The following is a 13351-nucleotide window of genomic DNA, read 5'->3' on the forward strand; positions in this document are numbered from 1 at the left end:
ACCAGGGAGGCCCAAGAGTTAATTTTTTAAAAGGATAATAGCTTGGATGTATATGTGCTTGGCATTCAGTATATAAAACTTTCAAAGAAGAGGCTCGCCTTTCTCTGTACAGCTACCTTTTCATTTTTGTTCTCTGAATAGACCTATAATATTCAGAGAAAATATCAAGAATAATAAATCCAAATCTCTGTATAAAATATACCTTCATGACACACTCAAGCTGGAAATCACAGGAACCAATAAAAATGCATGCAGCCTACTGATAATGAGGTCAGAAATACAAATAAATTTACTTTTAATGAAGACTGGAGGCACAGTAATCAAAGTGTTAAAATTCATTTCATGCATATCTCATTTGCTTCCTAGCTGATATTTACCACACAATCTGTGAGAAAGTAGAGACCTAAGATGCTCCAGATAAATGGCTCAATTAATTGTACAGAGGTAGACTTCTTTGAGCTGAGCCGGAGCTGTGAGCTCTTTATTAAAAGCACTATTCTGTAGCCCATAACCTTGTTCCTTGACTCCTCTCTGGTTTCCAATTTAAACAAGTCCCCATGCGGCCTGCTCTAAAGGGCTTTGTCTCCCTGTCATTGTTAAGAGAGCTGAGGCATCCTGGAAGTGTGAAATCAGACCTCATGAGTTGAACGGTTCCCCAGGGAACGCTGGACTGCACAGAAGGTCAAAGTCATGGGCCGGACCATCTGAAAGTGTCTGATCGCCGGTCTGTGACACAGCAAGTTGGGGTGGGTTGTGGAGGCTAGACTGAAGAGGACTGAAATTGAACACATCTTAATTAAAGCCCACAGACAGCAAAACAAAATGTTTTCTAGGCAGCCTGTCAAATGGGGCTTAAATTTAGCTCTGCTAATGAATCTGAGCTGCTAACTGTTATTTCTTAAGATAATAAGACTCTCACGGAAGCTGATAAAAAAACCGTAGCATGTCTTTTTCTGCTGTTTTGTTACTGAAATATTTTCCAACAATGAAGACAGTTTTCCTAAAGAAAAACATGGGAAAAGTCTATGCAAATAAAGGGGTAGTCAACAGCTCTCTTAAAAACTGGTAGATTTCCAGACTATGGAGCTGGTGAGTTACAAATCTTTATGTGTAGTGTTGTTCTAGAAAAAGATATGCTATTTCAATGACAGCTTATGTTAACTGTAAAATTCTCTCCCTCTCTTCCTTTTTTTTCTCTCTCTCCCTCTATTGTTTCCTAAAAGAGATGGCGCATTAATTTGAGAGATCAATTCACCTGGAGTGAAGAAGTTTTATATTAGTGTACCTTTTAATAGAGTGAAAAGGTAGGGCATCTTTTGAAAGGGTTTCACAGTTTCCCATATCAGTGTTTCTGAAACTGAGTGGCTGGTAATCCCTGGGGAGGCTGTGACCTCTTCCTCAGAAGCTCAAAAAAAACCCAGGGGAAAATGAAGGGGAGGGGCTGAGGAGAAGAACCTTTTTCTTTTTCTTCTCTAAGAACTTGAAAGAACCAATAGGCCAAGTCTAAATACGCTGCAAAGAAAGCCTCACTCAATACAGAAGACTTTAAATGTTCGGCTGAAAGCAAAACTTAGGCCCCATCCAAGGAAGAATAATTAGAAACTAGAAAAGACCAATTCCAACATACATGAACTGTTTCCCATCACCACCACCAAAAAAAAAAAAAAAAAAAAAAAGTCCACCATTGGTCTCTCTCTCCTCACAGTCTGTCCAGTTTCAGGGAGCACTTGATTTAGTGGTAGAATCTTCCCCCAGTGAACACAGGGCCAGAGGATCTGCAGGTTTTGCTTTGATGATCCAGAGAGACATTAACCTTTTCACTGGTTACGTGAAAGGTAAGTAAGTTGTACCGTGCAGTATTTTTCAGTTAATCAAACTTTTTCCCTCACGAAGAATTTAGCTGACCAACTTTGAAAACCGGAGTGCCACTTTCTCAGGCTGTGAAAGGCTGCCCACAATTTGACTGAAATTTCAATCCACTCTTGTGCCTCGCTCAATGCATGTGTATGTGTGGGAGTTGTAAATTGAGGCCTTAACCACCAGAGTTAATCTCTTTTTAAAATCTGTATTAACCTTAATGATTTGAAGTGCACTGTCCAACACTGGGCTATTGAGATGGAAGAAAAAACTACCCTCGACTATCAACAGTTTATTAGGGGCTTAACTGAAGTGACCTACTGTAGTAGACTTCAGCTGAACAAGGCTATAGGCTTTTTGTGGAAAGGGAAAGAATTGAGGGTTTCATTAAAAAGTAATTTGTGCTTTATACTCACTCATTCAAAGAGAGTCTCAATTGCTCTTTATTCACACAGAGTTAATACAGTATCACAATGTTTCTCAATGAATGTGTTGTAACAAAAGAAAAATTTTACATTTTGAAAGGAAAAAACTCTTTGTAACTGCAGTAAGATTGATGGCTACTTAAAAGATTATAGAATCTCTTTTCTCTTGTGCTCATGCTAAATGACAGAATATTGTAATTTAAAATTTTTTGCTTAAACTATGGAAGTTTAACTTTATGTTTTAATCATTAAACATATTTTAAATATAGGGTAAAGTTGGGCAAATATGAGTTTGTGTTGTTGGACTTGTCTGGGAAAGTGTTCAGAAACCAACTAGGTATCTTATAGCTATAGCCTCATTCATATCAGGTCAAAAAATATTTTTTGCTATCAGTGATTTAAAATGTCCCCTCTCCATCTACAACAATCCTAAATGGATGCTAATTTGAGCATCTGAAGACGCACCATGGATGCTACTCCCTTCTCTCAAACTGTTGCTGAATATCTTGTAGAGCCTGACTATGATTATCCACTGAGATATAAAACATATTTTTAAAGTTCTTCTTTGAGCAAGTAGGAGATAAAGTATGCAAAGAGCTTATTTGTGATAAGCTCAAATTTCATGATACCCACATTTCATGATAAAGACCAGGAAGGATCAGTATACATATAAATATTTATCCTTTTCAGAAGTAAAGACTTTTTTAAAAACTTGGTGGACTATTTCAGACATTTCTGTCTTAAATACATGGTCCTCGGTTTCTGCCACCATCACAAATGTCATAAAGACCACAAAAGGTCCAAGAGTGAGCAAGGTCAAAGACTGAATTATCCTCTTGCCCCTGAATAGTTTAACATCTCTCTTATTCAGAGCACATTAGATTATAAGGTCAGTGAGGAATGAGGAATCATTATGTCTCTAAAACTAGAAGGAAAAAATGGAGGACCTGTTATTTAGTATTCCCCAAATTAAAGTTCATTTTATCAGATCAAAATTATGTCTCACTGAATCCCTAGGGAAAAGGTGATTCTTATTCACATTAATTTACCTAGAACCATTATGAAAGAAATACATCTATTTTTTCCAGCTTCAAGAGAACATGTACTTTAACTTGTTTAGTGGCATATAGGCCAACTGGGTTAACGTGGTTTGCATATTCATGAAGTTTCAAAAGCAATGACAGCTTCTCTCCAAGAGAGACAAACATATAATTGCATTTAACTTGTGTAATGGGCAGGTATATAAACTTTTGAAGTAAAGGGGACTTGAATTTTTCTGTAAGAAATTACTGTGCCCACTATAAATACCCAGTGATAGTTCTTAACACTTAGGTGCCCTCTGAGATACTTTTTATTTTAGGCGTTTCTCCCTATCTTCAGATGTTTTTAGCCCAACACTGGTTGCTCCCCTACCCCGCAGAAAATCCTGAAGAAAAGTGAAGATATTTCCCATGATGGTGAACATCTAGGCCATGAATCCCTGAATCTACCTGCTGCTGGGAATCAAAGGCTGGCCAGAACATCTGTAGTGTAAAAGCAGCCCTGCGTTCCTGTTCTGGTCTTTAAGTTAATGTCCAAAGTGAACAAACAAAAAAAAAGCAGTTAGTCAACCATTCACTGTTGACTGTTGGTTCTAATAACGAAAGCAGCATAATAATTTAAAAATCATTGTGTCCAGATTAATTTGATTTTAACCACATCAGAAATAAAATACAAAGTGAATAAACTTAGCATTCACTAATGGTTTAGTACAAGGAGCCACGTCAGTATATTTGCAAAAAGATTACAGATAATCCTCTCTCCCACTATTTTCAGGTATGCCTATTTTGAAATAATATCTGACAGTTGTTATTATCTTCTTGGTTACAAATGAGTTGATAAAATCCTCTTTAAAGAAACTGTAAACTCTCAACGTTTTTACTTTTATAACACAGTAAACATTCATTCAATACTATGCAAATATTAAAAAAATTTAAATATTGCCATTTTTGAACAGATATCTGCTATTTTAGTTTTAAGGCATGTGATCTTTTAATTAGGTTTTGATTCTGTTCCATGAATTAAGGGCAGCAGTAATCATGTAATGGGTTTGCAAGCCCTTATATGGTGGGAAAAGTACATTTCTCCCCTTCAAATAAGTTAGCTACCCTTTAAGGGTCAACTTGCTGGCCATTCACAGTGGTAAGCATATTTCCACAAATAATAAGTGGACATTTTCTTTCAGGAACAGGGAAATATGCACAAAATTGGTCAAATCAGTCCTATTTATTATCCACCTTGAGATGGACAATTTAAGGAATTGTATAAATACCCCCCAAAGCCTATGAAATTAAAGAACAAGTGAATGCTCACATAGTTGCAAATTCAAAACAATAATTTAATTCTGGAAATTGATGAAATAATTAATTAATTAACATGTCACAGAAACAGCAATATCCAAATCAGGAAGCTTTAAGACATCATACTGAGTCTGGCATTTTTACAGGCCTGCTTCTTGGTTAAAAAAAATTTAGAACAATGCAGATATTTAGTTTAGATCCAGAATGATCTCTGGGATGTGCTAGGGAATTTGGACAACTAAGGGATTGTATCAGCAACCCAAATACCAACAGTTCATACCAAGGAATTGAGTATTATGTATCTAAACTTTTCAGTGAACTATGCAACAGATTTCATGCATGTTTGAATTATCAGTGTTGATGCTACAATATCATCTGAGGAAAGCTGATACTGTCTAAGAGAAAAAGATACAGCATTACTACCCCAAAATGCCAAAATGATGAAACCTGGAAGAAATATAACCACTATGCTGACTAAACTTTGGAGAAGGCAACAATTCAAAAGTTGTTTCCCTTTTTATTGTTTACTTTTTAACATGTTACCCTTCTTTTAAAAAGCAGAGACAGTATAAAAATCAGGTGGATAGCAAATCTTTGTAAGATCAACAAACTGTGTATTATTTACTCTGATGATCGAGTCAGGTGAAATGAAAAGCTCAGTCATCAAATGGTGTACACCTTGCATGCTGCTTGATATACAGGCAAAAGGAAAACTGCATCGGCTCTTACCTGTGACATCAGCGGCCATTAACCCTTCTGCTCTGATCACTTTCACCTGGAGGAATCCCACATCTTTCAGGTTGTGAAATATCCGCAATGGGCTCTGAAAGAACCCAACATCAGTATTAGAAAAGAAAGGTCATAAAGGGTCTCAAAGAGTGCGCTGAGGAAATATTAAGTGTTACAGTTGATCTCAGGATGCTGCTTAAGTTATCAAAGGGATATTTGTGTTTCTTCAGTACAGATGACCTTTCCACCATCAAGAATGTATACAGACACACACACAGACACACGCACACACACATTTATGTAGATAATTGTTGCTATATAAGTAGATTTTTTGAAAGAGTAAAAAATACCACAACATTTCTCCCCCGTAAGTAATTAGCAGTAGATGATGAACAATAAATTATAAAATATGACATGTCTGCATTCTTCCATCAGTCTCCTTTACCAAGGCGCTCCAAGAAATCTTTTATCTATGGGCATGATGATTTGTAGACTATTGATTCTTAATACTGAATCTTAAGTTGTTGGTTAAGTAACACACTTCAAACTTTGGGAATAAGAAAGACAACATTAAATTAATTATTTTTCTACTCTTTTCTTCTTGGGCAGCTTTGCAAATGGTAGGTGCTAGATAAGGGTTAAATTATTTAAGACTATTTTCTAATATTTGATTCAAAAGATATATTTCTACCACACACCTTTTAGGTGTTTTTAAAATTTATTTGTTTTATTTTTGTCTTCGCAAATAAATCAAGTTGATTAAAAAATAAATTCAAAAGTGATGAGTAATTTTTCTTAAATTTGTAATTTCGTTTGTCATAGTAGTAGGTATAGAAGTATACAAATTTTGATAGAAGAATCAGATCCAAATGCTGAAACCTATTTAATTTCATAAATTAATAATGGCAGAGTTTGAATAAGCGTAATACCAGAAGGAATTAAAAGAGGGATAGCAAGAAAATAATTCAGAACTCTAATTAACAGACACAAATAGAGAGTAAAATCAACCTATAGAACATGATATGCATTTGTTTATTTATACTTCATTGCATCTTTCTCATGACAAGATCAGCACTTTTATTCAGTAAATCAAAGGTACTTCTTTATCATAATCATTCAAATGCTTTAAAACCAGGAGCATAGCATAGTTTTACCTAATAAAGTTATCTATTAAAATGTTACTATGGAACATTCCCATCTTTGCATTGAGAATGTGAGAAGACTGACAAGCACAAGCTTACCGTGATATTAACTTTATCAACCCTATGTGACTAGTCATTGTTTACACTGATGCTCTGACCTTGGCACACTGAGAGGAGGAAAGGCAGATATACGTGTAATCTCAGAGCCTAACTTTTAAAAAAGAGTGTTTAGCACAAGGATTAGCTCTTAATCTTTTATTGTTTTTAAACAGTTGTTTATCACCCAAACTGTGTTGAAACTACGCCCGTGACAGGGTTCAATAAAAATGCACTTCTCTCTCCATTTACATTCCTGTAAATTACAGTTTAGAAGTGGAAACTTTAGACCGCAGTATTATAATTCAGAGATTTGTAGGCATGTTGTCTTCCTAAGGGCGTAATGATCAGGTATGGGAAGCTGCTTCTTATTCAGAGCTTACTGAGTGTTACAGACCAGGTAAGTCTCCTAATCTAACGATGGAGAAGAGTTTTAGCAAAAGGTTCCTGTCCTTTAATTTTTAGGAGCAATTTAAACTAAGTTTCACTGTGACTAAAACAAATATCTTCAGTCAGAGAATCGTTTTCATTCTGGTAACCTCACTGCAGAGTCACACTGCTTCTGGTGCTTCAGCTCCTAAGTTCTGCTTTCCATTTGGAGGGGTAATTATTATTTGAAGGTTTCATTTCCTCGAGTCAGCTGATGTTCTGTAATTTATTGCAAACTTCAACTGCTTAGGCCAGTAACACATGGATTATAATAAGACCATCAAAAAACAAAAAAGGAAAAAATGTAAATATATCAGTTTAAAAATATAACTTTAAGGAATGCTTCATCAAGAGGTATTCCTGCCTTGTTATTTATGGTTATTTTAGAAGGCCTCAAAACCTGGATGGCTTCTGAAGCCAGAAATTTCCATAGCAGAGGAATCTATGATTTGCTGTGTATCCTTTCAGCCCTCAATAGATGGGAAAAGATTGAAAGGCTCTGGAGAGGAGTCCTCTTTATTTTTTTAATGAAAGGCTGTATAATATATTTTCTCTATGGCTGCAGCAGCTGTCAGGGAGAGCATCTCAGTTCAGCTCTATTACGGGAGAGGCAATACCCTGTCCTATGGCATCGAGATGCTCTGAGGGGCCAGAACTGATTGACAGCTTGTCACCGTGACGTCTTATTCCATCTCTGTTATGGAGAAAATTAATGTCACACCACCAGCCTTATGACTCGCTGTCATCTTAGAACCGCTCACCTTTTATCAATGCTCTAAATAACATTTCAAGCCTATCGTCGCACGGTGGACAATCCGGTCAAGGGACATTAAATCAGATGACTGTGAAATGTCATAATAAAAATGGAATGCTAACAACTTCTTCTCTAAACTAGCTCCTCTGGTTTTTAAACTGTGACAAGGGGGAGCAAGGGTTCAGCATCCCCATTCTGAAAAGGTCATACAATCGCTCTTGGTCTACTACCCATTACTACCCGCCCCCTGTTGACCTTCCCTGCTTCCCCACCACCCGCCCCGCAAAAAGAAGAAAAAAAAAGAAAAATGGAATTAGCCATCTTTTCAGGATGGGGTGATCAAATAATGGCACACACAGTAACGTCTGTTTAATTTGTGGGGCTTCAATGCTTTGCAATGAACAGCTGAATGACAGCAACGGAGAACCTTTTCAGGGCTGTTTCTTATAAGAGTGGGGCAATCCACTTACTTTCCTCACCAGAACCAGAGCCAAATCAAATTCTTAGGTTGAACCTAAACTTAAAAAAAATAAATACACAAGTCCTCACAGGAAAACATATGTATAATTCTCCAAATAAACTCTTTTATATTATATGTTTCTCCAAAACAAGTGATATTTCAAACATCATACAGTATTCATTCATGTTATAATCTATAGAATAAAAAGGAAACACTCTGAAACCCTAAATTACAGATCTTTGTCCTTGCGTTGCTATGAGTAATCAAAATACATGTGCTATATTGCATACACTAGCTTCTTAGCAAATATGATTCTAAAGGGAGATACAGGCCTATGCTTGAAATTCAGGGCTAAAAAAAAGTATATTTAAACTTGGTTCACTTTTTAGTATATTGAACAGAATATAATCTGAGAATTAGCCAGGACATCCACATAATATTTTACATTTTACTGAAATAATAACTAATATTTGAAAGTAGGTATAGAAACAAATACTCAAATTCTAAATGGAAATGGCTGATTTAAGGAATCCCTTACAGCAAAAAGAAAAAAAAAAACAGTAATTGGATCATTTCTAATTACCTAGCCCGTAGTATCATTCTAATATACGGGATAGTATCAAATATTAATCCATCAAATACAATATTATAATACCTAGAATCATTTTTATATTAATATATGAATTAATTTCTTTAAAATTGTTTTAATTCATGAGTCTCACTTCTGTGAACAGGAGAATATGTCTTGGTGGGTACCAAAATGTGAAATAATTTTCACAACTGCATTTGTATATTAGAAGAGGCCACACAATATCTTGGGCTCTTAGGTGGTTTAAAAATATATACTGTTTAGCCTTGCTAAGTCACCTCTATTAAATTGTTTATGATAACACCGTTGGTGGATGAGTTGTACAAGCATTAGCAGACAGCTGATTCAGTGGAGATAGCCAGAATAAATTTGCTGAAGCACACATCCTGCTAATCTGTTTGAAGAATATTGTAGAGCATTAGTACCAGCACTTCATGTTATCTGCACAGCCTGATAAGGTACATCTTTATTAAATTCAGTTATTGGAAGGATGTCAGTCAGCAAATAGGAATATTTTAAAATCTGAAAAAAAAAAAAAATTAAGCGGCTCTTTGTTAGTCAGAGCTTGGTTTCATGACTGAGTGTCTAGAGGAGCCTTCTAAACACCTGGCAGCATTGTACAATACAAGCTTTGTAATTTTAAGTGGAAAAGCTTTTCTTTTTTCTTCCAGCTTCACGGGTACCGAGACATTCACTTTCTCGAGGCTTCACTAAGAGAGAACAATGGAGTAAGAGCTCCCCTCTCTGTTGATTCAAGAAAACTACATGGTGGGAAATGCAGACCGTGAGGATGCTGGGAAATAGGTAGATTTGGTTGTGAATGTTTGGGTTTGATAAAATTTGAGAAGGGTACTTATTTTAGTGACTCACTATGCCACCCTATCACTCCACATCTGATCGAAAGGTAAGAAAGCTTCCTTTTAATTATATTTCACATTCGATTTTTAAAAATTAAAGGAATGAAGTGAGGCTTTTCTAAGCAGTTGAAAGGAAAAAGTATTTCTGTGAATATCCTCCAGTAACCAACCTACTAATTAAAAAGTAGGTGAAGTTAACTCCATTTCAAACTTGCAAAGACAAAGAAATCTTAATTCCAATGACAAATAATCAATGAACTCATTTTAAAGTATTATATAAACTCGACTTTCCATTACAGGAAGTTTCCCTGCATGATCATTTTGTGGTGTGATAAAATGACTAAGGAGAAGCTCAGAATCTAGAACTTGCTCTGGAAGAGAGTCGAGAGAAGACCAGGTGTCTAGATATCCATGGGTACCCCAAGTGCTTCTGCAAAGATATGCATGGTATTTGCATCTGCCCAGGCTTCTGCTTCTGCTGATTCATCTGCACTTCTATCACTCCATGTAAATTAGTTACAATCTCTTCTAGTCACCCATGACCCTGAAGGAGGAGGCTTACATACGTACATATCTCTTTAATATTTCCTCGCGTTCTTTCGGGTCCTCCAGGGAGTTGATGGAGAGGTCAGAGATGCTGACTGTGGCCGAAGCTGTCAGGGTGACCAGCAACACCAGGTGCCCCTCCCCTTCCTCCAGCTGCAACTCCAACTTGTGTGTCTGTTCCCTACTGAGAGCCGACAGGTCGATCTGGCACCTAAAAAGAAATGTTTTGAATTAGCAAAAGGCTTTTTTTTTTTTTTTTGCCACATCAAACAGTGGAGGTGCAGGCTGCTCAGAGCTATGTGAAAAATAAATCAATGGAAATACCATTTGGACCACTGGAAGCATATGTATTTCATGTCAGCTGACTTCACAAAATTCAGACTCTGATTATTTTAGTATCTAATTGCTTATTTCTTGTAAGATGCAAAACAAATGTGCTTATCTGATTTGATTACTACCCACTATCACCATATTTATAAATCAGCAGGGGCTTTCAGTCCCTAGATGGCCCAGATCAGTGGGGCTTTGCTTACAGAGAGACTAACGTGAGCTGTCTAAAGAGGCAAACTACCAAGAGTGAATTTTTGTGTCACTCTAAAACAATAGGTGTTTTGCCCTCGTTCTGAAATGTTATTAAGCAGAGAATAGACCATTTACTATGATGATGTCATACGTTTTACATTTTTAAAACCATGCCAATTTATTCATAGAACACTGCATAAATCTAAGTTAACAAACAAACAAATCCTCTGAAAACACTACAGCTGAAGTGTTACGGACGAGAGTTGCCTGAAGAGAGACTTCGTAATAGTATGGCAACCCATGCTCGATATATCACCTCCTCAGAGCTGAACACTTTGCAGACTCTTTTCTTAAAAATGTCAATTGATTGGGAAGAGAAAGATACTGTGGTGACCAAAACCACAAGGCAATAATCAGAGAGAAAGGGGGCAGACATGAATAAAAGACATTTGAAACAGGAAATAGCCAATTATAAGAATAGATGTGGTATCGTCATAAACAAGGGGTGGTCAGCTATTAGGGACAGATTAAATTTTTGCCCCTTCTTATTCTGCACTCTATTTATTGTTTATTATTTTGCTTTTAAGTTAAACATCTGTGAATAGGGCCTCAAAGCTTATGGTTGAGTTCAAACATCTTTAGTGAGAGTGATTTTAGAAACTGAATCAAAGTTTGACATTTATGTTTTATTTGTGCCTATCAAAAATGACAAGAAAGATAGCCAGACTAGAAACAATTGGGAGAAAGAGGAATATAGATGCAAGAAATGAAGAAGAATAGAAACGTCCTGGTCAGTGACAGAAAATCTGCATGCACTAAATGCTAACTATCGAGATAGCCGGAAATTAGGGTCTGTACCAAGTCAGGAAAACATCTTCCTAAAGTTAGGATGTATATCAAGTAACCTCACTGTTTCTGCAAACACAATATCCATTTCAAAATACTCTCATGCTGTCCCCTTAGATTCTAAACGATGAAAAAACATATCAAATGCCTTATTTAATTTTCAAATTTTAATTGGAATTAGTTCTTAATAATACCTGGAACGAATTGAGGGTTAAAAAATGCAATGGTGAAGAACAGCTAATCAAATGCATTCTCTAATAAAAAGGAGAAACATGAATATGATTTTCTACAGATCTTTCCAGCATCTGGCACAGTGCCTAACCTATAATTTGTTGAATGTGAATGAATCTTTGGACTAGATTGAGAGTATAACACTGGAGAATTGAACAGGGATGACAGTTCAGATAGTACTTTTGGTTGGTTAACTTGGGACCAAGAAAGGTCTTTCACTCACTCTGATCATGCATTTCCAGTCCTGCTCATGCCCTATTCCTATGTATGATACTGCATCACTCTTAAAACACATTGAAACCTTCTGGAGGATTTCCTTTTATGCCTATTACCATTAAGTGCTTGTCATTTAGGTGTTGGCCTCCTCCTCTTTTATATTAGAGTCATTGCATTTAATTCTTTAGAGTTGGGGAAGGTGTTCTAAAGATGCAGTCCAGGAACTGCAAACTGGCCACTCTCAGATCAAAGCTGGTCCATAGATTTGTTGTTTTTATTGTGCTAAAAAAGTTTTGAATTTAAATAACTTTAAAGAGAGAGCAAATGTCCTCTGAGTTATTGTCCCCAATACTGTCTAACTTACAGCTAGACTATTTCACTTAATTCTGTACCCAGTGCCAATAGGCATAAGGATTTGTGATCCTCAAAATCTCCTTAATTTACCAATGAGGAAACTGAGGGCCAGAGAAGTCACATGAATCAATGGAGATACACAGTTAGTTATTAGCAGAGCCAGACCTGAGCCTAGCACTCTGGAATCTAAGATCTAGGCTTTTTCCTTTACCAGTCTGTCATTGCTGTAATTGTGCATCCTGGAGGAGTGTGCTATGTGAGGCAGTTTTTAAACGGGGTGATATCCAGACTTGTTTTGAACAGGACACATTAACTCAGGTTTCAAGTACAGAAGTGTGTTATTTTTATGCTTTAAAAATATGTACGAACTAGGAAGAATGTTGTAAGTAATTGCTCTTAGAAGATGATAAATTAAGACAAAATTAAAAATTGAATTTTAAAAGCTATAGAACTAATAAAATTTAAATTACCATTGCACATCTATAGGAAGGATTATACCTTTCTGCTGCAACTAAATTTTCAATATTGGGTACACTCGTAGAAATAGTCCCAGGTTCTGTCCTATATTTAATGGTTCAGAATTTTGACTATAATCATTCTCATATAGAAAATGCCTATGTATACACATATTTTGAAAAGAGAGCATTAATGAATTCAAGATGCTTTTTGCTAGTTGAGGTTACTCAGATCTCCTATTCATCTAAAAACTCTGCTCAGGAGTAATCCTCAGATGCCATTTAAAGCAAAATGTCACCTGATAACCCAGCAAAATTGTCCTATTAACTTCAGGATAAAGTCAGCATTACAGCATCACTGATATCTGCATTAAATGGATATCGAATCAGATTATTGCTGGAATTTGGTGGAGAAAAAGCTTTTGCTATTCCTTTGTTGTTATTGAATAAATATGTACAAAGATGGAACTCCTGCAACATACTGTGTTGCAAAGTGAATTCAGG

At 36.2% G+C, this 13351-nt stretch overlaps 1 protein-coding gene across 23 annotated transcripts in view; it reads right to left on the reverse strand.

The window, feature by feature from the left end:
- MCTP1 (multiple C2 and transmembrane domain containing 1) overlaps positions 1-13351 on the reverse strand; it is a gene marked incomplete at its 3' end in the record, with an annotated part of 528826 nt that overhangs the window by 180944 nt on the left and 334531 nt on the right. For all 23 annotated transcript variants that reach the window (XM_081230423.1, XM_081230441.1, XM_081230442.1 and 20 more), the window contains 2 exons: positions 10248-10434; positions 5351-5444 (listed from right to left, as the gene is read on the reverse strand). In XM_081230423.1, the coding sequence (XP_081086549.1) occupies positions 5351-5444; positions 10248-10434 (281 nt within the window). The remainder of the gene's footprint in view (positions 1-5350; positions 5445-10247; positions 10435-13351) is intronic.

This window comes from Mesoplodon bidens (genome assembly GCF_964165515.1).
Source record: "Mesoplodon bidens genome assembly, chromosome: 4".
Classification (NCBI taxonomy): domain Eukaryota; kingdom Metazoa; phylum Chordata; class Mammalia; order Artiodactyla; family Ziphiidae; genus Mesoplodon; species Mesoplodon bidens.